Below are 23,950 nucleotides of genomic sequence, written 5' to 3'. Positions count from 1 at the left end.
GTGCCACAGTCACCTGGAGGTAGATTTTTTAGTTCATTTTACCATTCTGTTCATGTGAGAACAACCCTTGACTAGGACATACTTTTGTTCTCCCTAGGCCTACCGGTACCTAGAAGAGTTGCGGAAAAAGATTCCCTGCGTAAACCTCAATTACTATGTGAGCCAACAGACTGTGGAGGCTGTCCACAGGGGGCTGGGCATTCCTCTGAGCCGAAACACTGCCCCAGAGAGGGTTCGCCACAACAGCATGGAGGAGAAAGGGGTGGAAGACGAAGTGGCTGATGAAGCAGAGGCTTCCTAAGCAGTCTGAGCTTGGGCCCTGTAAGATGGTAACTTCTATTCCTGCACTGTTAGAGGAGAGCCAGAGGATTGCCTTGCCTCATTTTATTAGGGGTAAATAGACTGGTGGGAAGCCAGTTTCTAAGCTATATTGTATGCTTGGCTTTTTCCAAGATGTTATGGTTGGAATGCACTGCCCAATTGTTGAGGTTTGTGCATCTCTTAGCACGTTAGTAGTGGTAAAAATATGTATAGTTCAAGAAAGCCATTTTTGTTTTCAGCCCACTTTCAGGTATTTTAATACTTTTATTACATTTTTGGGAAGCACAAATGTCTTGAGTAATTTTGTATATCAGAAAAGATGAGAGACCAAGAGGTTTGGGCCAAAACAGACCTCATAACACATTGTTTGAAAATCTGATGTAATCAAACAGAGCATCCAACATGACTTCCATTTTCCCTCACCCCACCCCCTTCTCCTCTTGGATCGCATTTAGTGCAAGTTGAGAGTGCGCTTTTTGCAGTGTGTGTGAAATAGTGCCAGGAGAAATGACTTCATCTGCTCCTGGCAGATGAGCCACATGACCTGTGCACCAGTCTTCTGATAGTGAACATCTTAGGCTGAGTTAACAGCACTTTCAAGCCATTTTATCAGACCTGATCAGTCAATAGAATCCTGCTGTAGTCATGCACAAAAGTCAAACAGAAGTTAATGCATGATACCCAGTAAGGACCCAAAGTCAAAAAGAGCCCATGCTTTATCCAGAGCTCAGATGAGACGAACAACACACAGGTTCTAGGAGCTGGCGTAGATCCTTTCCTTTGCAACATACTCATATTAACCTGGTTCAAGAACACTGAGTAAATAGTCTCTTTGCTCCTGTCCTGGCTACAGTGTCAGCCTATGCACACACAAGTGTGTGTTTGCAGAAAAGCAGCAGTACCAGCGCACCTCTACCAAAAGACCAACAACAAATGCATACTCAACTACCCTCTGCTACCAAGCCCATGGCTTACAACTCAGTGTCCTCCTTCCTTTCCTTTCCTCCAAGCAGAGACAGGGCAGATTCTGAGCCACCAACTGAACAGAGGGCAGGCAAAGGGCATCTCCATCATCATGCCCTCCTTCACGTTTCAAGAGTTTTTTTCTTCAGGTTTTCCATCAGTAGCAGATTCTGCAGTGCCAAACTTCTGCAGTCACCATCTGGGTCCTTCTCTGCAACATCTGCAGAAAATAGGAAAAGACAGACAAGAGGAGAGGAAAGAATGGCTCGAGGAAATCCCTGTAAAGCATTAGTTGAACTGTCAAGTGTGCTTCAGTAAAGGAACAATAAAAGGAAGTTATCCCCACCCCAGCTCTCCAAATATCCAGCTTGTTTGATTTTAGACCAAACTTTATTTAGCAACATTTCTTTTTTACACAGTTACCCCGTGTAACCAAAACATCTCAGCACTAGGTGCTGGCAAGATAAAGTTGCAGCAGCTGTCTGTTTTCTTTAACCACAGGACCAAGTAAAGATGGGAGGAGTTTTAACACTGAGTAACTGAGGGAACACTGGAACGTGGTCTTCTTTGGCTCAGTATTTCAGATTCTTTACCTCTAAACTAGTTTTAAAGGACAAATTTAAAGCCTGACTCCCACACAAACCCAGCTCAAGTTTACAAATCCACATTTTGCATAAAACTTTTATGTGAACTGGTGACTTCCACAAAGCCATTTCAGGCATGCACCTGTGTGTGAAATAAATTCCTGCCATCGTACTCAGAGGTATGCTTCCAACTGCACAATGCATGAGCAACAATAAGCCACTTTGTACAGCTGCATTTTTATCAACTCGCAACTTTATGAAACGAGGTATGCACTTCTTTGTACTGTGAAGCACAAATAGTCCTCATACCATACAGAAAGCTTAGCATCTGGTGCGGCACTTGCATCATTCCTTGTCTTAAGCATTGTGCTATACGGCACATCAACTCGGCTTGTCGGTCTTGTTCTGGCTAGGTTTTTGTACCTTATACAGCTGCAGATATATTAAGAATTAAATGCAGCAGGCAATTCATTCCCTCCCCCCAACACACAGATGCCAGGACAGAATAAATTTCAGCTACTGAATTTTTGCTTGCTAGGCAGCTAATAGGCACTGTACCAGGGGGAGGGAGGGGTGGCTGGCAGCTCTATATTTCTAACAGTCTTGCAAAGTGGAAATCAGGATGTCAGAGCAGAGGGGAGCCTGAAAGAGTGGCGAGTCTGTGGGAGGAAATCCTGTGCGCACAAGCTAAGCGCTTGAAGCCTAGCACTAGGTCAGTCTGGGTACATGACTCACTCAGATAGCCCCCCTCTATTTATAAAATGACAGAATGGAACACAGTTCTAAGGGCAGCCTGCGGTCCAAAATGATTAACATCAGCAGTTGCCCCAATGTAACAAAGGCTCATTTAACGAGAGAGTGTGCACTGTGGAAGCAGATGGCTAGCCCAGTAGAAGAAATAAAAGTCAAAACCTCTTTGCTATCACAATTTTCTAAGCCACTAGCTCTTGCCTTCCCTTTCCATATGCCTATAGCGCTTCATGAGCCAGGCAACATGTTACCCACAAGGCCAAAGTTTCTAGTCATCATGGTTGGGGAGATGTTTATATATGTGATTACTTTGCCCTCCATACCTTGACTGCATACGCAAATCCTACCCTATTCACATTGCACAAAAATTTCCATCTGCGAAGGAGGATGTGGGATTTTAGCACCAGCCCAGGAAGACTCCTCTCCACCTGTCCAGTTGCCCTCCTGAGCGTTATCAGTCCAAGACCATGCATCCCGTCTCCCTTCAGGCTAGCCTCAACTCATTGCTCAGCAGGCTACGCTCGAGGACAGCAAAAGCCTATTCCTCCACACATACCATGGCATGGGAAAAGAGGGAATCTTTAGGCTCCATGGCAGCCCTTTTCCCTTTTAAGGGCACAGATTTCTAGCAGCCAGTCCAGGGATCAAAGACTAGCTGTGTTGGTGTCACGTCCTCTCCAGCTCCCGTGGGAAGCTCACTCTCAGGATCCAAATGGTGAGGGAAAGCAACCCAGGGCAGAAATGGGAAGGATTCTGAGCTTATCCAGGATATGTGGCACTTGATTCCTAGCAACTCGCCCCTTCAGCAATGAAATCTGAGTCAGGCTGCATTTCTGGGCACACAGGAGACGCTCAACTGCCCTCTCCTGACTGGAGACTGGTTGTATTCTCCTTTGCTTGTGGGGGGCAGGGTGCTGAGAAAAATGGCCCAGTGGAATTCCCCACTTCCATACACCCCTCAGGATGATAGACCCATTCATATGACCAAACTGGCACACGGGGAAAAGGACAGAGAAATTCCAGCCTGGGATGTAGCTTCTCTGCCTCTCGCCAATATCAGAGAGTGAGAGAAGGTTTGACGTCAACACAACTCCTGCCAATGGCCTGCTCTCACAGTGACTTCTCACCTGCCAGCCAGGCTTGGGTCTCTAAAAGCTCCTCCGTCATGTCCTCCAGAAGGCACTCAGCAGGGACACTCAGGAGTGTGGAAGAGACAGATGACAAAAGCCCTTGGCGCACATATCTGCAGGGAAAAGGAGTGCCCTTGTGAAAGCCAGCAGGAAGGAATCTCATCCCTACCCAACTGATAGCTGGTGGCCTTGACACCGCCTTCTGCTTTGCTAGCTTCATTTTTCTGCTGCAGTCACCAAACTTAATTGCTTGAATTGCACCGAGAGTTACCCAGAGCTGAACTCAGGAGATTTCTGTCCCACTCACATCTTCTAGTTGCTATTTGGAGTGTAAAGAACAACACCAAGAAAGCTGTAACTAAAGCTACTTTCCTAGAGTATGGGTGGGATGTCCCTCCCCCCTCCTTGGTTTTAATGCATCTACATGGGTTCTTAAAAATTATTCTTTTTGTGTGTGTGGAGGGAGAGAGAGTGCACAGGGGAAAAACAAGACATAAAAGTGGGGGAAGAAAAAGGGGAAAAAGAACTAACACCCATACGAAATAGTTTAAAAACCCAGAACTTATAAACATTACAAGATCGTCACTGTAGTTAACCTACACTTAACCTAAATAAATAGGGGGCATATTAATGAAATAATAATAATAATAATAATAATAATAATAATGATGATGATGACATATTCATGCCTGAGGTTGCATCAGTTTCACATTCAAACTACAGACATTGGAAAGTGTTGCTTATGATAATGGCTGACTCATTCAGGAACTTGAGGGCAGTGTGACTTGAAATGCTCTCTCAGCCTCAGTTTTACTCAACCTGACTTTCCCTTTTTGTAGCCGTTTCTCTTCCCCACCTGGCTCTGGCATCTTGGTACTACTGGGGGGCCCAAAGGGTGAGAATGGGACGAAGAGAACAAACTCCTTCCCCCACTTGATTGGGTTCCCTGGCTTTGGGTGCAGAGGGACCCTCCCGCTGCCACCACGATGCTCACAAGAACTCACGTGTCTGCATGGAAGCGCAGGGTCCAGACGAACTCTAGCAGTGCCTTCCCCATCGCAGATGCTACCTGGAGGAGACACACAAATCGGGATCCATGGAAGAGGCATTGCACGGTTAGCTTTGGGTATTTTGCTTTCTGAGGCAGAAAATCCAAATGGTAAAGATATAAGCAAAGGCTGCAATCCCATAGTCACTTTTCCTTGGAGTAAGCCCCGCCAAACTCAATGGGACTTGCTCCTTTGTAAGCAGGTATAGAATTGTACTGAAAAGCCAATTTGCCATCTGTTAACGGTACTGCTGGCTATTGCTTGAGATCAGCAGCCTCCTCCGCTCTCCCTCAGAAAGTCTGCCCTGGATTCAAACATTAAGAGACCAGGAATGGAAACAGTGGCTCATCCACAATTGAAGGCACTACTGCTTCGTACCTGGGGGCAGAGGCAGGGGAATCGCCACATCCTGCAGGTGGTACATAGTGGGGGAAACTCAACATGCACTGATTTAAGAAATATTGACATCCATTTTAAAAACTGAGCTTCACATTTGAAATTTAAATAAACTGTCAAATTTTTGTTTTTTTATTTTATTTTGTGGGATACGTATTTATATCTCCCTATTGAACGCATTGTTGGAGTTGCTTGCAAGGCCAAGGAATCTAGATTTATTTATTTTTTAAATTACAAGTGACCCAATCAAAGATAAAGGACTCAGTCTTGGGAAGCCATCGGGTATGTTAGCGCTTGAAGAGTGGGAAGGCAACAGTGACTGAGAGCTATATCGAGAGTGGGCATTCCACCCACCTGCATTTGCTAGGTCTGCTGGTTTATTGCTGCAGTGCTGAAACCAAGCAGCTTATGCAGAATCCTGAGAGCACCTGGCTTTTGGAGTTGGGGCAGGGACCCTGTGGCCCTCCAGATGCTCCCAGCCCCAGCAAGCATGGCTAGTGGTCGGGGAAGATGGAAGCTACAGTCCAGCAACATCTGGAAGGTCACAACTTTCCCACCCTGATTTTAGAGGGGCAGAGGGAAGCAAACTCCCAGAGCCAGTGGTAATTACAGAGTGAAGCATGGAGAGGTGAGCAGCTTCTTCTGCCTTGAAACCAAAGGGTCTCTACTAATTCAGAGCCAGAATCAGACCACGCAGTTTCAAAAACTCCCTGCATACACCATGTGTAGATCCTTCACCCCCTCACATCCTGTCCGCCAAAGCAAGTGTTCACTGGCTCCCTTTGGCAAAAGATGGGATGCCACAGCATGCCAAAAGCCAAACACAGGCAACTGTGTACTTCTCAGGTACTTTGGAAGGGAGTATCTAGTATCCTCACCACAGTGTTGACAGCGAAGTACATCAGAATTGCCAGGGTGTGTGTCAGCCGGGCCAAAACCAGGTGATCATCTCCCAAAAGGTCAAAGGTGGTCAGTGGCCTGGAAAGCAGAGAGGGAGAATGTTCTAACTGGCTCTGAAAGATGGTCTCCTTCCCTGCAACCCCCCTTAGGTTTTAAGATCAGCAAAGGGAGCCTCTTGGTAGTTCCACTGCCCTCAGAAGTTTTGGGAAGGGAGTTGGCCCAGGTGGGAGAGGGCGCTCTCTGTGGCAGCTCCTAGGTTGGGGAATTCTCCCCCCCACAGGTGTATATATAGAACCTTCATCGGTTTCCTTTGTGTGAAGACACACTTCTGACACCTGATATACACGTTTTCCTGGGACAGCAATTTGTTCTATTTGTTAAAATATTATTATTATTATTATTATTATTATGAAAGAGAAGGAGAAGCAGCAGCAAGCCTTGCTCTTTAACTGCAGCTCCCAACTCCTATCATAATTGCTGTTTACAAAAAGCTGAGAACAGTTGTTCTCCATCAGGCACCCTCTGCTATTGCTAAAGAGAACCAAATTCCAGGAGCCAAGACAGCCTTTTTCAGAAGCTGAGCAAGAACAGACATGCAGCAATTCCAAAAGGAGCCAAGGGCCTGGGTGCAAAGGCACCCTTTGGACATTTTTGCTACAGCACTCCTGCAAATGAAAAGGTGAACTACAGTTTAATCTTTTTAAAGAGTTTGGACTGTTCTGGCTCTTGGAGCTGTTGGGAGTGGCAAAATAAAAAGACAGAAAAAGTCATGTACTCTGTTTAAATTAAACTACTTGTTTGTTCAAATATAAATGCCTGGTGCATTTATTAACATGGAATACAGACACACAGCCCAGCACCTACCAAACCTGAATCACACACCTGGTTGATTGCTAGCTTACTTTTTCTGCAATGATTAAATTTCAGCCATGAATATAATGGGTGCTGTTGCAGGAGATATTCAAAATATATTCCATGCACGCCTCTGATAACACAACCCAGCCCTAGGGACATGAAAATGCAAATGGCCTCACCTGTCAAAGTTCCGAAGAAGCGGGAAAAAGAAATGACCAGCAACTGGACCAAATCTGTTGGGGGCAGATGGTGGCTTTGCTTGGGACTGGCCCTGTTCCAAACAAAGTGAAAGGTCAGGCTGGAGAACCGTCACTAGCAAGTGAGACTTGACGAAGACCCCAGAAGAGGCTTCATGAACGCAATATTTTGTTCCACCCCCCCCCCCCCCTTAAACAGACCAATCTGTTTTCCTTGTGAGGACTCTCAGGGTCCCTTTCAATTCTATGATTCTATGAATTTCAGACATGCCAATCCAGATCCACGGTAATGATTTGATTACTTGGAAACATAGTTAATCAGCTTAGCATCAGTTTTAAAGGGCACTGGTGTCTGAAACATGAAATGTGTTGCCATCTGCCCGTAAGTAAGAAAAGGGAAGTTTCTTTTGAAATGCTTAAGCACCTTTGTGGTTAGCAGTGCAACATCTTATGACCAAGTTCAGCCACACAGGGAAAGTACATCTATTTCTGAATTTCAGGTGGTATCAGCTTAACTCAAAAGCAAGTGATGTTGGGGGGTGGGTGGGTGATGTTTGGTGGTGGAGGGCAGGACCCATTCGTGGAATGTGATTGCTGTCTCTCCTGGGCTGAGTAAAGGAAGTTTCTATGAAGGCCTTCAGAACAAAGAGAGAACTCCACTCCATATGGGTAGGTGAATGCATGGCCTCTCCCATTACCAGAAGTTTGGGAAGCCTGAACTAAACAGAAAAGCATATTTCTTGGATGGAGTGGGAGACCCTTAAGCCCTTGAATATACAAGACCAGCTTGTCTGTCTGCACTGATGTGCCCCTGCTGCAACTCAAGGCAGTTTTGCATTTCCTGGCTTCACCTTTGCAAACCTTCTGGTCTTGCTTCGGATCCTTTCATCTACAACTTTTTGCCAGTCTGGAGAAGAGCTGTTGCTAGACAGGATCTGGATGCTAGGCTGTTTCAGACTAGGAAGCTGCTTTGCTTTAGGAGAAAAGGGCTGAGAGAGTTCCTGGGCTGCTCTGGCCAGCACCTGAGTGAATAGACAAGAAGTTGTCAGGCGCTTCTAGCCTGGAGGTGCAGTGCATTCCACTCACTTCACGAGGACAGCAAATATAAAACACAGAGCATCGTCCCAACTACAAGAAACCATTTACAATAGCAAAATAAGGGATGCGGGAGTCAGAACTTCACATATACACAACTTCATGGCAAAGGTGAGGGGTGAACTGGGGAGCTTCCGACAGGTAACTCAGTCTCTTAGCTACAATGCAACACTACCTCTGGCAAGGCTTGCTTATAATATGCTGGAAAAGGGCCACTTACATCCAGGATGTCCATGCGCTGGCGGAGACTATAGTTCAGGGAGTAGAACTCAGAGGTCAGAAACTTGGCCACCTTGGCAACAGAAAACAAAGGTGAGTTTAGAGGTGTTCTGTGGCTCCTTAGTCTTACAAGCTGCCCCATCAATCTGGCAAGCTAGGGGCAGAGGAACAGACCGCTATATTCCAGTGCTTCTGCCCATGGCTTTCCTTCTTCCTAGCAAGATGCTTTCCCTGTCCACCTAGTGCAACCTTACCAATCTCCTCGTCTTACCAGCCCCTTAGCTAGCTTCTCAAATGGCCCTCTCTGAGCCTGGCTAAGAAAGGCCAGCTGCAGCTCCTCAGCCCCTGCAGTCAGAACCAAAGACAGCACAAGGACTCACTGGTGTTGGGTCTGTGACAGCGATGGCCACCAGAGCACCTTGACGAAGCCCCACAAAGTCTTCTATGTAGCTCTTCTCGTCTAGATGCAGCAGGACCTTTGCCAGTTCCACACTCACCTGCACAAAAATACCAAAGAGTGTATGTGTGTGTGTTTTGAAGTCTCAGCCGTTCAAGAGGCTTGATGTTTCAGGCAGGTCAAGTTGAGAGTCAGCTGGTCTCATTGAGTGTAATAAAAAGTTTGCAGGGGGCAGGGAACAGATGACAGTCCCCCTCTCTTGCTGCCACCATGACACCCTAAGTTGGGTGTTCAAGAGATCACCAAGGTTGCCTAGACTGATTAAGCTGTCAATGAGCTTCAACGTATGTGCAGAGCAACTGGAAATCATCTAAAGCATACACCCCCAAACTTGGCCCTTCAGATGTTTTGGGACTACAACTCCCATCATCCCTGACCACTGGTTCTGTTAGCTAGGGATAATGATGGGAGTTGTAGTCCCAAAACATCTGGAGGGCCGAGTTTGGGGGTGTATGATCTAAAGTCCTAACTGCGCCTCCCCCCCCACACACACCCCAAATACGCTATTTTGCCTTGGACAGCAAAGAAGTCAACTGCTGCCACCAGAACTACAGAGAACTGTCATTGCCTTCCAGTGGCAAAGGGACCACCCTCCTGTATTTCTCACTCGTCAAGGACAAGCCCCTGAGCCCCAACAAGTTCTCACTGGTTATTTCTAAAGCCGAATCAAGATCAAACTGAGAGGCACAGTTCGTATTTACTTCTCGTGCAGCTGCCACGTTCCTTCGGATCAAAGTCTCCAGAGTGCTCATTGTGGCTTCATACTTGTCCGGATCTTCGGGACCAGTCAGGACTGAGATAAAGAAAAGACGAGAAGGAAGCTTGCATCTGACTTCCCAGTTCTCCAGTCAAGTTAATGCTGTACCAGGAATACACCGTATTTTCCCCTCTATAGGACGCACTTTTTCCCCTTCAAAAATTAAGGGGAAATGTGTGTGCGTCCAATGGAGCAAAGAAGCCACAGCCCCGCGACCCTCTCCCGGCTGGAGAGGTGACGCGCGGCTATGGCAGGAGCCTCTTTAGTCATGCGCCACCTCTCCAGCGCGACTACGGCAGCTGGAGAGGTGATGCGCGACTATGGCAGCAGCCTTTCCGCTGCGCGACTTTCCGCTGCTCCCCGACCTGCTCTTTGGGGCTGGTGGTGGGATTCCCCCCGCCAGCCCCAAAGAGCAGGTCGAAAGGAACCTGAAGCCTGGAGAGCAAGAGGGGTCAGTGCGCACAGACCCCTCTCGCTCTCCAGGCTTCCAAGGTAGCCGCCTGAAGGCGACTGAACGCACCTTAAACGACCCCTTGTTTTAGAGGGGGAAAACAAGAGGGGCGAAATTCTCCCCCTCTCTGTGCAGCGCCTCCTGCCGCTTTGCTAAAGGGGCGCTGGGCAGAGAGGGGGAGATTTTTTTGTTGTTGTTCTCCCCCCTCTAAAACAAGGTGCGTCCTATTGTCCGGTGCGTCCTATGGTGCGAAAAATACGATATGTTACGCAGAAAGTTCATGCAATCATATGCTTTAAACTGAAAGATTTGGGTTTGCAAATCATTGTGGCAGTCTTTCATAGATAGGTCTGGGACAATGAGGTGCCTTCCAAAATTTGCTTGACTCTAACACCCATCAGCCCATGAGCGATGGTTAGGGGATGATGGGAATTGGAGTCCAGCCCCACCAGTTAGGCACCATGTTGACTTGCCCTAGTCTGGGAGACAGAAGATAGTAAAGAAGTGCAGGAGGCCCTAAATAAGGCATAGAATGTGTCAGCCCAACAGAAAAGCCACAGGATGTTTCACAGGCAATAAATGTGTTTACTTCAACCAGGAAACACAACACATGCTGAGAGCATGTCCTCAGTTTCTTGGATGAAAGGTGGGATAGAAACAAACAAAACATCGCAGAAAGCTAGTTCACATGTCACACTAAACCATAGGCTTGCACAACTTGAACAACCATGATAAAGCCGCATGGCACATTTCCTCTCTTCCTCCAAGGAGTTCCAAAGCTTTTGCTTCTGTATTTGATTAACCACAGCTTGCTATGCTGTTCAGACCAGAAACAGTGGTCAGTTTTAACTATGGTTAGTTTAAACAAGCCAGCTTCAGTAACTATGGTTTGAAGTTTGCTTGATTGAAACTATCCAGTTCGTGTCAGTCACAGTTTGCTGGTCTGGACAATGCAGTTAAGCAAAAGTGGAAACAAACACTTCCAAATTGTTTCTCCTGGTCAAATGAGAGGAGGAGAAGGGGAAGTCTGAAGCCCATAGCTCACTGCGGCTCATTCTTACTTGCTCTTGTCATGCTAACTATGGTTTAGTGTGTCATGTGACCAATGCTATGGACTTCATACCGTCTTATCCCTAATCACTTACTTTCAATACAGTCTCGGATGTAGGTGGGAGCCTTGGTCTTCTTCAGTTCTTTGTCCTCTGACATGTCATACGGAACGAGGTCATCATCGCTGAAAAAGAAACTAATTTACATTCTTCCTCAAATGAGATTTGATTCATGCACACAGTGCGAAGATCCTACATTGTATCTATCTTCTTGCTTGGCAACAACATTTTGCCACATACCTATCAAGCTCAGAGTCATCCCCCTGGTCCAGTCCTTCAGAAGCACTTGGCTGTGGTTTCACACTGGGTTTCAGAATGGTGCCTGGTGTCATGGCTGGTCTGCTGTTCCTGCAGTAGCAAAAAAAAAAAGTTCCTACCAACTGAGGGAAAAGTCTTGCTTATGCTGATAATAGGAAAGAGTTGCAACAGCAGGTGAAAACATAACTATTATGTAAACATGCTGCAAATTAGCCTGGGTTCTAAAAAGTCAGACGTTATGTCCTGAAACTCCACAAAGAAATAAGAAAACTGTTATGTAGACTAAAAGATCCCATTTGCACAGAATGCCACATCATGTTTTAGTGAGCTTCTCAGCTCATGTGATCTTTCCTTCCCCCACCCACCGCCCTCCTCTGGCATAGCCATGGTGAGAGGTCTGGGAACACCTGCTTCCTATTTTAAATCAAACACAGTTTATGATTACATTTGAAAGGGACAAACCGTGGTTAGCTTAAACCATGCTTTGTTGAAACAAGGTTAGATCAAACCAGTTTATAATCCTGGCTTATTCAACAAAGTGTATTTTAGCACCATACAAATTAACACAGATTAGTTTTGAGCATGGTTTAGCTTAATGTGTTAAGTAGGCCAAAGTCTCCAGCAGAGAAAACAATGACAGAAAGCAGCCAGTGCAAGTTGAAGCTGAAGGAGTCTAAAGGTAACTTACCCAATGCTCTGGGAATCAGTGTCAGGAATCTGCTCTGGCCTCTGAATCAGCAAGGTCTTTAAATCTCTGATCTCATCATCATCTTCATACTAACACATTGAGAACAAAGCAAAACATTAAGATAGAATAAGGGGACTAATACACAGGTTGGCTCTTGCATAAAGGCAAGTGGCAGACGTAATTTGATTTACTAAGTCCATTCTTGGGATGGCGCTTGTTGTTTCACCTCAGAAAATGGTTGAAACAGGTTGACCCGCAAGGTTTGTAACAAGAGACAGGTGCCGGCTTAAAAGCAAGGCCAGACTCGACTAAATGTTGGTTGGATTCAGACATAACAGGAAACCACAGTTTCCTGCTAAATGAATGAACAAGCCTCACACTTGCATATTTTTGAAACAATCCACAGTTGCCCATTACAACCAGATTTGAAAGACCATGGTTTGTTTCAACTGTGGTTTCAGGGGAAAAAAGCCAGGATCTGAAGCCACAGTCTTGCAAACCAGTCCCCCAAGTTTGGACCTAACAAGGAGAAGTTGCCTTTCTAGAAGCAGAAGCAAAAGCTTGCGCTCTCCTCCTGAGAGGCAAAGGCTCCTACAGACTTGTTCACATGGTGGGAAATCCTGATTTCCCATTATATTTAAACAGAACCATTCTCTCTGTCACACACACACAAACATATACACACAACAATTTTAAATGGCAGAAGCTGGGACACAATACCAAAGGTATATTCCACTAGCATATTTAAAGGATTTTTTTCCCTGCCACAACCGAACACGGCAGAAAGTTCACTTGGCTGTCTCACCTGAAATTTCAGAGCGGGGCCTTCAGACATTACCCTGGCACTGACGCACTCGGCCACAACCATCCCTATATGGCGGATCTTTGGCAAGTTGCTGTCGAGGTGACACTTCATCCCTTCCATCATGACTGTGAGTAGCTCTGGAAGGACAAGCAGAAGACGACCAGGAAAATTCAGCAAAAAGCACAATAGCCAACTCTGACATATTTAAAACCTGATAAGCAGGTGTTGTGCTTTCCACAATGGGGCAAATATATATTTCGGCATCTTTTGAACCATCTGCTATGGCTTTCCAATGCAAGCAGAAGAAGACAGTGCTGACCTTTCCTTTTCTTCTTTTTTTAGCGGTGGGGGTACACTACTCAAAGGAGTAGCCGACTAAACAGGTTAAAACAGAAACAAAACACTTTAATGGCTACAAAATGTATTACTTCCAAAGATTTTATGGATTGTGAAGAATGATGTATCTAATGAGGGAGACTCATAATAAATGTGCTAGTCTTTTTTGGCTTTTTACAGAAAAATAAAGAATTTCCATTGTATATTTAAGAAGTATACAAAGCAACATAATAGTATGAGATCCATTTCTTTTCTCCTTTTCCATAGACTCAACAATGTATATGGTACCTTTTCTTGAACCTTGTACCAATACATTACAAGACAGAAGCCACACAAAACAACCCCACAACCTCCTTAATGTTAACAGGAGAGCCCAGCTGGGTACTGATCCATGGTACATACTGGCTGATTTGCACAATGATCCACAGATAAAGGCATGTTTCTGCCCATGGGTCAAAATTAAAATCCTTGGTCCTTTTCTCTCTCCCTTACCTTGTCTGTCGTTCAGTATTTCTGCTTCTTTCAGATGAGAGAGGCAGATCAGAATGGCCTTGCTGATGTACAGCTGCTGCTCCACTGGGGAGTGCTTCACAGCAGTGCTGCTTCCCCAGGTCTCCAGCAGCTCTTTCAAAACCTGCGTTAGAAACCTGAGTGTTGGGTTCAACGTGTCATTCTGCCCCTGTCCCCACAAGCCTCCTTTTGGGGCCTCTTAGCATGATAACCCAGCAGTGACCGACTCCCTTCGTTCACCAGAGGAGGCACCTTCACATTAAGTGCCAGTGAACCCAATTCCACTTTGTATGAGGGAGTCTTCTGCTGGAGCCAGACCCATGCCTCTTAAAGGCTTGGTTAAGATCTCTCATCATCCCCTTTTTATCCAGAAGCAAAATTTGGGGGTGTAAAGACTCCCCAATTACCAGCAGCGTCAAGGAGGAGTAAGATGTACAGAACCTCTTAGTCAAGGCAGTAACTCTTAATGTCTCGGGATCATCTGCCCTGTGCTTTACTAAGAAAGCTTTGCCCTGCATAAAGGTAAAGGTAAAGGTACCCCTGCCCGTACGGGCCAGTCGTGTCCGACTCTAGGGTTGTGCGCCCATCTCACTTAAGAGGCCGGGGGCCAGCGCTGTCCGGAGACACTTCCGGGTCACATGGCCAGCGTGACGAAGCTGCTCTGGCGAGCCAGCACCAGCGATGCACACGGAAACGCCGTTTACCTTCCCGCTATAAAGCAGTACCTATTTATCTACTTGCACTTAAGGGTGCTTTCAAACTGCTAGGGGGGCAGGAGCTGGGACCGAACGACGGGAGCTCACCCCGCCACGGGGATTCGAACCGCCGACCATACGATCAGCAAGTCCTAGGCGCTGAGGTTTTACCCACAGCGCCACCTGCGTCCCTCATATTTGCCCTGCATATCTGGGCTGAATTGCCATCTGAGGCCTCCTCTCAAGGGTTGGGCTCCAGGGAGACAGTCCCACCAGTGTGTGCAGAGCTTGCTGCTTGGGCTCAGGATGTCTTGGGAGAAAGGGGTGTGTGTGTCTCCTTCTTTGCAACAGTCCCAGCTACAACCCCCCTGCCCTCCAGATGGGGCAGCCAAAATACAACATTCTCATCAATCTGCTGGAAGGAACACATGGCTGCATCTGCAATCCCACCAACTTTTTCAGTCGGTTAGTGATTATCGCCTCCTCTTCCCACCCTAGCAAGCTAAACTAGAAGAGGTGAGGATGGAGAACCCAACTTGGTTTCAGTGGAATGGTGCCCCATCAACATCTAATATTCCCCAGAACTAGAAAATCCTCTCTCGCACAGGATATTCAGCATCTTGTGACAAGTGGGAGAGCCAACCTTATGAAAAGATCTCATCCACTGACAAGAGAAAGGCCACTCTGAAATGACCACCATTTATCTCACTTTTAAACCTTTCATTTGTTAGCACACTGAAAAGGAGTGAAACACAGGCTGGCAAGATCAGTGGCTCTGGGGTCACTCTTCTTTCATTCTAAGTTACCGGTAGTTCTGATGTGTTTTTATTACATTACACATAACAGGGCTGGGAAGGTGCTCCTATGATCTCTACCAAGTTGCATGTTATCTCTCTCACACATATATAGAAATACATTTTGCTAACCATCACCCTGCTTACCTTGATCAGTAAGAGACGCCGCATGTTGTCCAGGGCTAGATAACCAAGGAGGTTCTGGAGCACCATAGTCTGTATTAATGAAACCACAGAACTCATACGCATGACAAACAATGGAAATCACAGCAGATCCTTTGAGAAAGGAACAAACTCTCTCAATATCTTCTGGTAAGCTATGAACTATAAACCAACCGGGTGACCTACTATTCAGATCATTATATGGGAATAGGAGCTTGACCATGAATGTTCATAGTGGACCAATTTGTTGTCATTGTAAAATTTACAAATATGCTCAGTATACCATTACGATATGCATTGTGTTGATATTGTAAAAGAAAAACAGTAAATGCAATTTACAGATTTACGGTCAGAAAGCAGGATGGCAGGGTTATTTCCTTAAACCAGGGTTAGCCAATGTGATGTCCTCCTGATGCTGCTGGCCTATGTTTCCCCAAACCTGCCTCAGAAGGGGCACCCTGAAACGTGTACTTGCAAGTCCAAGAGCACAAGCACCGCAACATCACAACTTGTAAAAACACAGGTCAGCTATCTTAGACACAGCATATAATGCCATCCCAACAAACATGCTTGCCTCCTGATTAATGACATCCAAGGACTCTCACCGGATAGCTATACTGAAGCAGCAGCATCTTCTGGGTCATCACAAATTGAGCCTTCTTGCTTTTGACAACCAAATTCCCCAACAATCGTGACAGCACGGCAGGTCTAGCAATACAGACAAAGCAACAATTCAACCATGAGTGTCTTTTTTCTAAATCGGTGCTGTTTTAAAATCGCAACTGGATCACAACACTAGAAGATTCACAAATAGAAGTCTGGAATGTATTGGCAAAGCAAGATGTGCAATAATTCAAGTTCCCCTCCTATGTTGTTTAGTCGTTTAGTCGGGTCCAACTCTTCGTGACCCCATGGACCAGAGCACGCCAAGCATTATCCCCTCCTATAAGGGCAGATAAAAGCAAGAGAGATGTCTCTCTGCTCAAATCATATATGTCTGAAAGACCAGCCTCTGCCTAACCAAACTTTTAAGATTCTTTTCAGGTGCTGTATTGGGGTGCTCCCACTGAATAAAGAGAGATGGACAACCACCAGAGAGAAGGCCTTTTTGGTACTGGCACCTAGTAATGGAACTGCCTTCCCAGGAAGGCTTGCCTGGTGTCATCCCTGTGGACTTTTCAGTGGCAGGTAGAGACCTCTCTCGTTACCCAGGCCACCTAAACAACTTATCTTGCCAGGTTCTCTCCAGTTTTTAAGTCTGTGTTTTACATCTTGGAGATGCTATGACCTGTGTTTTTCTTGCAGTTATTTCAGTTTATATTTTAACGGTCTTATATTCAGCTTGTTTTAAAGAGTCATTTATTGTAAGTGGCTGTGTTTTATGAGGAGGCATACATACAAATAAATAAATAAATGAAATAAATAAGCCTTCCTCCTTTTCAAACTTCAACAGCTGAGCAGGCTGAAAGGAAATCTAATTTGTAGTGCAGGGGGAACCATTTTCAACTGCTGCAAGGATACAAGGAGGCCTGGCATGCGCCCATCGCTCCACGCAGAGGTTTGGCTGCTTACCCTGCTGCTGCCTGAACAAAGCCACAGACCACAGGTTCCACCCAGCGATCCGGCACACTCTCCACCAGTCGCCAGCATATCCTCTGCCAGATGCAGTCAGACTGGGTACGATCCGTCAGGTGGGACACCAACACGTTCAGGATTTCTTCTGCATCCCAAAAGAAGAAGAAAAGGAGTTGCTTTGAAATCAGAAAGGGAAGAACAAACATCCTTTTTACTTCTTTATTTATTTATTTAGGCCAGTAGTTAAGATAATTTGGGTGGTGGGACGAGGGGGATCTTTCCTGCTGTTCTTCAAGAAGGAGAGCTACAAAAACATTTTTATAAGAATGCCCTTCGCACATCATATAAGATTGTTCTCGCCACTGTAAACCATGGTATTATATGTTCCTTCCATTGCGTTGTTCTTTAAAAGTCTGCCTCCTAGTGGCTGAAAAAGGGGTAAGCAGTGCTCAGTCTTAAGTGTTCAACATGTCTGTTGAGATCAATCATAGAAAAACTGGTTATCAAACCAATGCTCCCTGTTTATCTAGCATCCAGTTCCTCTTCCAGGCCACATGCCTGGCTGTCTGGGTCATTTATAGGTTAGACAGTTTCTAAGAATTCATCATAGCAGAGGTGGCTAACCTCCAGTCTGGGGGAAGGAATCACATGAACCCAAGGTTCACTGCAGCTCATGCACGCCACAATAAACCATGGTTTATCTTTACCAGGTAACTTGATTATGTATTCCAGCTGTTTTTCCTTGTCTCTTCCTCACGTGGTTTATTGTAATGTGCAAGAGCACCCAATGGCTTTTCATAAGCCATGGGGTGGGGTGCAGGGAAAAGAGGGCAAGTCAGCTGGAACAATAAATCAAGTTATCTGGTAAAGCTAAAAGCTCTCTTGGAATTCTCCCCTTAGTGGCCCAAAACCATCATTTGTTGTTATTATCAACTAACACTATTATCAAGTTGCTTAAATTTCCAGGTTCCAGAGACTCCAGCCTCCTCATAAGACAATAATCTTCACAGAGTTGTAACTCTAGAGGCTAAATACCTTTTACGATACGGTGTAATTTCTTCCACTTCATTATGCACATACACTTAAATCTTCAGAATGAGTGTGACTGTTTTTTGTGAAATGAGCTCCTGTGATATGCCAAGCTTGGGGACTCGGTGCATAAAGCAGTTGTAGGGCACAGGATCTGTACTCATAAGGTCCCAAGTTCAATCCACAGCACCTTCAGTTCAGGTAACAGGGCTGTGGGAGGGAAATCTGCCTTGAGACCTTGGAGTGCTGCTGACAGATTGCTAGGCAGAGCTAGATCGACCAATGGTCTGACTCACCATAAAGCTGCTTCAAATGTTCATATGAACCACACTACCAACTGCAACACTCTAACCAGCCTACATAGGGGTTCTTTGAAGCATCATGACATCAAGTGATAATCAATCGCTGCAGTTTGATTCAACCAGAGTGACAGAGCAGAGAGAAAGCAACTTTGAAAGCAGACATGTTGAAAGGAAGCTATGGCTTACTGCAAGCTTTAAAGAGCACTCACTTTGTCTTCCATGCATGCATACCTTCCCTAGCACCTGGGACACAAAGGAGATTGAGCAATCCAAGCGACCTGGAATACAAGAAAAGCCACATTAGTCGATGAATCCGTCAGATCACAGAACTGAGACTGAAGCTCCAGCTGCAAAGCTTCCACAAAGATGAACAGAGCACTGGCATAAAAGTGGAAGTCCTCAGGGGAAGTCAATAACCTGGAGCTATGTATAAAAAAATAAAAAATTGTCCAGTAGCACCTTAGAGACCAACTAAGTTTGTCCTGGGTATAAGCTTTCGTGTGCATGCACACTTCTTCAGATAAAGCTTACACCCAGAACAAACTGTTAGTAAGCTAAACATGAAGAATGAAAAGTGGGTCCATGCAAGTGAGGATGAAAAATCCTTTCAGAAGAATAAAACTCACTACTCAATGAAAGCCTCGTTATGAGGTTTGAGAGAAGCCAGCTCTGCACAAAACAGGTTGGCCTTCCTTTCAAGGCTAGGAAAACTAATCCATTTCTGTGAGATCATGAATGACCACAGACCCAGCTGATTACACAGCAAACCACTAAGGCCCACCCCCTCCAGGGGTGCGGGAAAAGTTCCTCATCAAAAACTCCAGAGAGCCATGGCTGGTCAGTGTACCCAGAGATAGATGCAAAGCACCATCTGCATCACTGGCACAATATAAATCAATAAACTACTGTATACCTGCAAAATATTTTTTGAATTCTCCAGGCCTAAGACTCACACTGACAACAATGGGATTTAAATGTGCTTTATTTTGGTTGGACTGCACACACACGCAAGCATACACACACACACAACCTTCTGCCTTTAATTATTCACATGCACCTAAAGATATACGGGTGTCAGATTATTATTTTAAGTAACAATGTAGTTTGATAGCTGTGATCACTGTGTTGGCACCAAGAAATACAAATATAGTTTATTGGACCAAGTTCAGTTTGTAAGTTTGGTCTTCACAGAGCTCTTCATCAAGCAGTATCTAGACAAAAAATTATCCACAACAAACAATTCTTAAAAAAACAAAAACCTCAAAAGTATTTGAATACTCCTACTATACCAATGTAGGTTCAAAGTTATTGTTTTGTCTAGTGCTCAAATTACAGGCAGCCAAATGGGGAGAGGCTTCCTCCACCCTAACTTTTGTGTTGGGTTCCTTTTGCTTCCATTTTAAAAGACTAAGGGAGGACATGATTTGGTCCTCTACCTCTACTCAACGGTCATTAGCTAGGATCCTTCCCGTTTCTGTAACTATGTACCTGGCAGAGGACAGCAATCTGGTCTTCAGCTATGCATTGCTTGGTTTGGTTGAGACCAGCCATCCAGTTTCACCTGTGTTAACGGCTTTATTTGGAAGACAAGAGGCAAAGTCTGGCCCCTTTATATTTTCTGACACCTCCATAGCTATTGTTTCCAAAAGGTTGTGGGGAAGCCTGTCGTTTGGCTAAACTTGGGAGGAAGCAGGGGCAAGTCTTGCAGATTTCATTAAGGGTCCTCTTCCCTTCCCTCTGCCCTCCCCTAACTTCCCTCTGGCCTCCCCTAACTTCCCTTCCTTCTGCCCTCCCAGAACTGGTTTTAAATACTTGTTATTCTTAGCCATGACCTGTCAGTGCAACAGCAGCAGCAGAAGCAGCAGCAGATGATGATCCTGTGAAATCTCACCTCGCAGTGAATCAGAGATCCTCTCCAGCACCTGGACCATCTCCACACCAAGCAGCAGGAAATAGTTTTGGGGTAAGAAGACAGGCCGGTTTTCTCCCTGGAGCTTGTTGCCTAGGTGATCAGGGAGACAGGCCACCTTATTGAGGATGGCCTCCTGTAGCACTGAAGGGCCAGCTTGTGTTTGTTGTTTGCAGACTTCCCACATCAGAGCAGACAGTCCAGCTCTCTGCAGGAACTGCTCCAGCACATCGACGACTTTATTCAGACGGAAACTGGGCCTGCATGGAAATGTATTTTTCTGCCTTTATTTTCAATTCATATGGAAAAAGCAACTCAACAGATAACATCATCACCTGCAATTCTGGTGGTTGTTTTTTAAACCACACTTTTCTATGATTCCTGGTTGTGGGCAAAGGCTTGAAAATGTATAAGCAATGTTTATTGAGGACTCACAGATGTCCATCAAGCTGCTCTAGAATCATAGAATTTTAGGGTGTATCCAACATTAGTTATAATCAAAGCACACCCATTGAAATCAACTAAGGAACATCAATTTCTGTTAGCTACCACCTTTAGAACTGGAAGGAATTTTAAAGAACATCTAACACAACTACAGGAAAGAATTATAGCATCCTTGACCAAAGGCAGTTCAGTCTTCCTCTAACATATCCACACCACAATTATTTCCACACACTCACCCCATAACTCTTGTATAACTCCTGCAACCACACATCTCCTTTCTTTGAACCTCAGGATGATATCCCTTACTAAGGGATTCAAAATTCTGTGAAGCCCAAAATATTGCACCTAAGAATGTGTGAATTAGGCAAAATAGTCAAGTCTACATTGTTTTCTAAAAGGGAATTTTTAACTTTTTATGGTGTAGATATTGTATTCTTGGTATAAAACTATGATCAATCATGATAGCAACTTTTGCAAAGTGAGAGGTAAAATAAAAGCATATTTAGGTTCTATCCATGCAGTACTGTATATTGAAACAATTACCAGGTTCAGAAATAACACTAAACTACAGTTCAATATTAGGAAAATGAGTCTTGGGATCATGCACTTTCTCCTCTTCACTACTTCTTGGCATGTATGAGAAGATCAAAAGCCTTTGCTTTTGATTTTTGAATTAACCACAATCACCTGTTATTTCTAAACATGTGAACTATGGTTTGCACTAACAGCAGCTAGTTAAAAAACATTGTTTTTAATCTTGTTTGTTTTAAGTAACCACAGTTAGACAAACCTCAGTTCTTAAGTTAGAACATACAGGGATCCACGATTAGTTTTAAAGGGAAAGGAGAAGCTTTCAATCTTTTCATGAATGCTGAAGAGGAGGGCACACGAGACCAAGAATTAGCCATGCTCTTTCTCATGAAGCAAAACCATACTAGAGTTATGCCTGAATGCAGCTAATGACTCAGTTCAGATGTTATGGCAAACCATGGCTGAATGATTAGGCACACCCTCAGCCCCTTGGCATTGCCTTCCCTCCATGGCTTGTGGCAAACTAGTTAGCCCTTACATCCAAACTCAGAAACTACAGTTTGTAATTGTTTGCCCATCTTAGGTTTCAAGCCAGACTCAAACTAGGAGGGAGAAGACACAGTCTATGAGCACAAAGCTTATTACATGCCAACTTACACAGCACCAAATAATGGATTTTCCAATCACATCTGAACTGAGCCTACAAGTGGGATTTAAAACACACACACACACTCCTTTGCATATGCATTTTGACTTTTTGGGATCCTCCTTCCCACTGCAGCTCAAACATTACACCCTACTCCAAAAAGCTGCTATGAAATGTTGAGTGGCATCTGATGAAGCACAAGACAGCTGTCAGAAATAAAAATCAGCAGTCTCCCTGTATGTGCAAAAGTGCTTTTAGCACTGGGCTCTTTGGATTCAGGCCTCTAAACTGAGAGCACCCTAAAAACAAAGTAGTTTTAGAATTAGAGATCACAGCACAGTAGCCATGCTTACGCTGTAGAAATGATGGTGTCCAAAAGAACCATAAAAGTTTGGTCTGCTGGTCCTTCCAAGAAAAAGCAATCCCATAACTCCTTATCTTCATCTGATTGGAACTGGTCCAGCCAATCAAGACTCAGGTTACTGATAAGACACTGCAGAAAGGTAGTAAAATGATTGCGAGTAAATTCATCTTTCTCTTTCACGGAGGGTGGATTTTCAGTTCCACCAAGGTAGCTCTTAATTGTCCGCAAAGTCTCACAGATCTGGGCTCCATCTCTGGAAACAGATAGGGTGCCAATTGCTTCTTGTACTATATGGCGAACTTGAAGCAAGTCAGAATCCATTTATCCTGGTCACGTCTGGAAAACAACAAGGAAGTCGATAAGTAATACCACCAAGGTTGGAGAAAGTAGAGCTGGTAATTACTATCCCCTGAACAGAAGAAGTGGGAAGGGTCATGGCTCAGGGGTACAACTTCTGCACTGTATGTGGAAGGTCCCAGATTCGATCCCCAGAATCTCCAGGTAGGGCTGGGACAGACTCAAAGTCTGAAACAGTGGAGAGTTGCTGCCCATCAGTAGAGAATACTGAGCGAGATGGACAAATGGTCTGACTTGGTACCCTTGAGTTACTTGGTGGAAAATGTGGGATATAAACATAGTAAGTAATAAGAACCACCATGATCCTGACCTCCTTGTGGGAGCGGAGAGTGGGATTTTAAAAATCTAAATAAACATGCAAATACAAAACTTCAGGATGCTCCCACCTGTGTAGGTATTGTGTGGGCCTAAGGGAAACTTCAGACTAAGCCTGCAATCCTCTATCTGCTTACCTAGGAATAAGCCCCAGTGAACTCAGTTTTGAGTAGACACGCAGTGGTTTAGCACCGCAACAATGAGTCTCATGGCACCTTTAAAACATAACAAATTTATTATAGCACAACCTCAGAAAGCCCCTCACGAAATGGGCTGCCGACCACAAAAAGCTTAAGCCAAAATACTGTAAACGCGTTAAGTATTTAAGGAGCCACAAGATTTCTTCGCTTGGCTTTGCTTTTGCTTTTTGCTGCTGCAAAAGACTAACACGGCTGTTGCTCTGGAAATTACCGTAACGCGGAACCCAAGACACGTCTACTCGGAAGTAAGGCTCACTGAATTCAGTGGGACTTAATCCCCACGCTGATGTGTAGAACAGGACCGCCCGGCGTGAGGGAGAAACGCCTCAGCCCCTCGCTTCCCGCCTTTAGAAGTTCCCACCTCCTCGCCTTCCCCTCGCCCCCGGGCGAGGCCTCACCAAGGGCAGAAATGATGCCACGGCTAACAGCGACCTCCCAAGACACTCTCCAGGCATGTGGACCGGAAACCCAATCAAGCCGGTGAACCTCAACCGGAAGTTCGTGTGTGTGTGCGTGTCATTCTAGTTTTCCTTCGCGCTCTCTATGGCGCCTAATTGCGGCGGAACCACCAGCGGCGTCGCTTTTTACCGGAAGTTTATATCTGTATGTTGCGCTGCCTTTTCTCTACGGTCCGTCCTCAACACTCCGGGTAATACGTTGGTCTAAAAACATCAGCAGCCGATTCGACGCTCCTGTCTTATGTGCGGCCGCTTCGAGCAGAGCCTGTCGAATCTGCTGATCTTTCTTGCGACCCTTCGCAGCTCTCGCGCTCTCCCGGTCCGGCCCCTTTCTCTTCC

At 45.3% G+C, this 23,950-nt stretch overlaps 2 protein-coding genes across 6 annotated transcripts in view; one reads left to right on the top strand and one right to left on the bottom strand.

Moving 5' to 3' along the window:
• IFT140 (intraflagellar transport 140) overlaps positions 1–5,330 on the top strand; it is an 86,806-nt gene extending 81,476 nt beyond the window's left edge. Inside the window, exons 30-31 of one of the 2 annotated variants that reach the window (XM_083711170.1) lie at positions 98–329; positions 4,588–5,330. In XM_083711170.1, the coding sequence (XP_083567296.1) occupies positions 98–301 (204 nt within the window). In that variant the 3' untranslated portion in view covers positions 302–329; positions 4,588–5,330. Of the gene's footprint in view, positions 1–97; positions 330–1,433; positions 1,630–4,587 lie in introns of those variants that run through there. The other variant, XM_083711169.1, reaches the window with a different exon arrangement.
• TELO2 (telomere maintenance 2) lies at positions 548–23,890 on the bottom strand. 4 transcript variants are annotated; one of them, XM_083711187.1, is made up of 22 exons: positions 23,742–23,890; positions 23,091–23,168; positions 22,271–22,617; positions 20,279–20,556; positions 18,597–18,665; positions 17,054–17,201; positions 16,087–16,189; positions 15,467–15,535; positions 13,813–13,954; positions 12,985–13,121; positions 12,180–12,268; positions 11,474–11,581; positions 11,270–11,358; positions 9,618–9,709; positions 8,840–8,956; positions 8,461–8,532; positions 7,997–8,167; positions 7,128–7,219; positions 6,072–6,171; positions 4,753–4,817; positions 3,746–3,861; positions 548–1,504 (listed from the first exon to the last, which is right to left on the bottom strand). In XM_083711187.1, the coding sequence occupies exons 3-22, from the start codon at positions 22,600–22,602 to the stop codon at positions 1,407–1,409; spliced, it is 2,487 nt and encodes an 828-aa protein (XP_083567313.1). In that variant the 5' UTR covers positions 22,603–22,617; positions 23,091–23,168; positions 23,742–23,890; the 3' UTR covers positions 548–1,406. The 4 variants fall into 4 exon arrangements, with proteins under 4 accessions (XP_083567313.1, XP_083567314.1, XP_083567312.1 ...); XM_083711188.1 differs by lacking the exon at positions 23,742–23,890 and adding an exon at positions 23,365–23,606; XM_083711186.1 differs by lacking the exon at positions 23,091–23,168 and having other exon boundaries at positions 23,552–23,887.
• Positions 23,891–23,950: the final 60 nt, after the last annotated feature.

This window comes from Podarcis gaigeae (genome assembly GCF_964106915.1).
Source record: "Podarcis gaigeae genome assembly, chromosome: 14".
In the NCBI taxonomy this organism is placed as follows: Eukaryota; Metazoa; Chordata; class Lepidosauria; order Squamata; family Lacertidae; genus Podarcis; species Podarcis gaigeae.
This window is presented reverse-complemented; position numbering and strand designations above follow the sequence as displayed.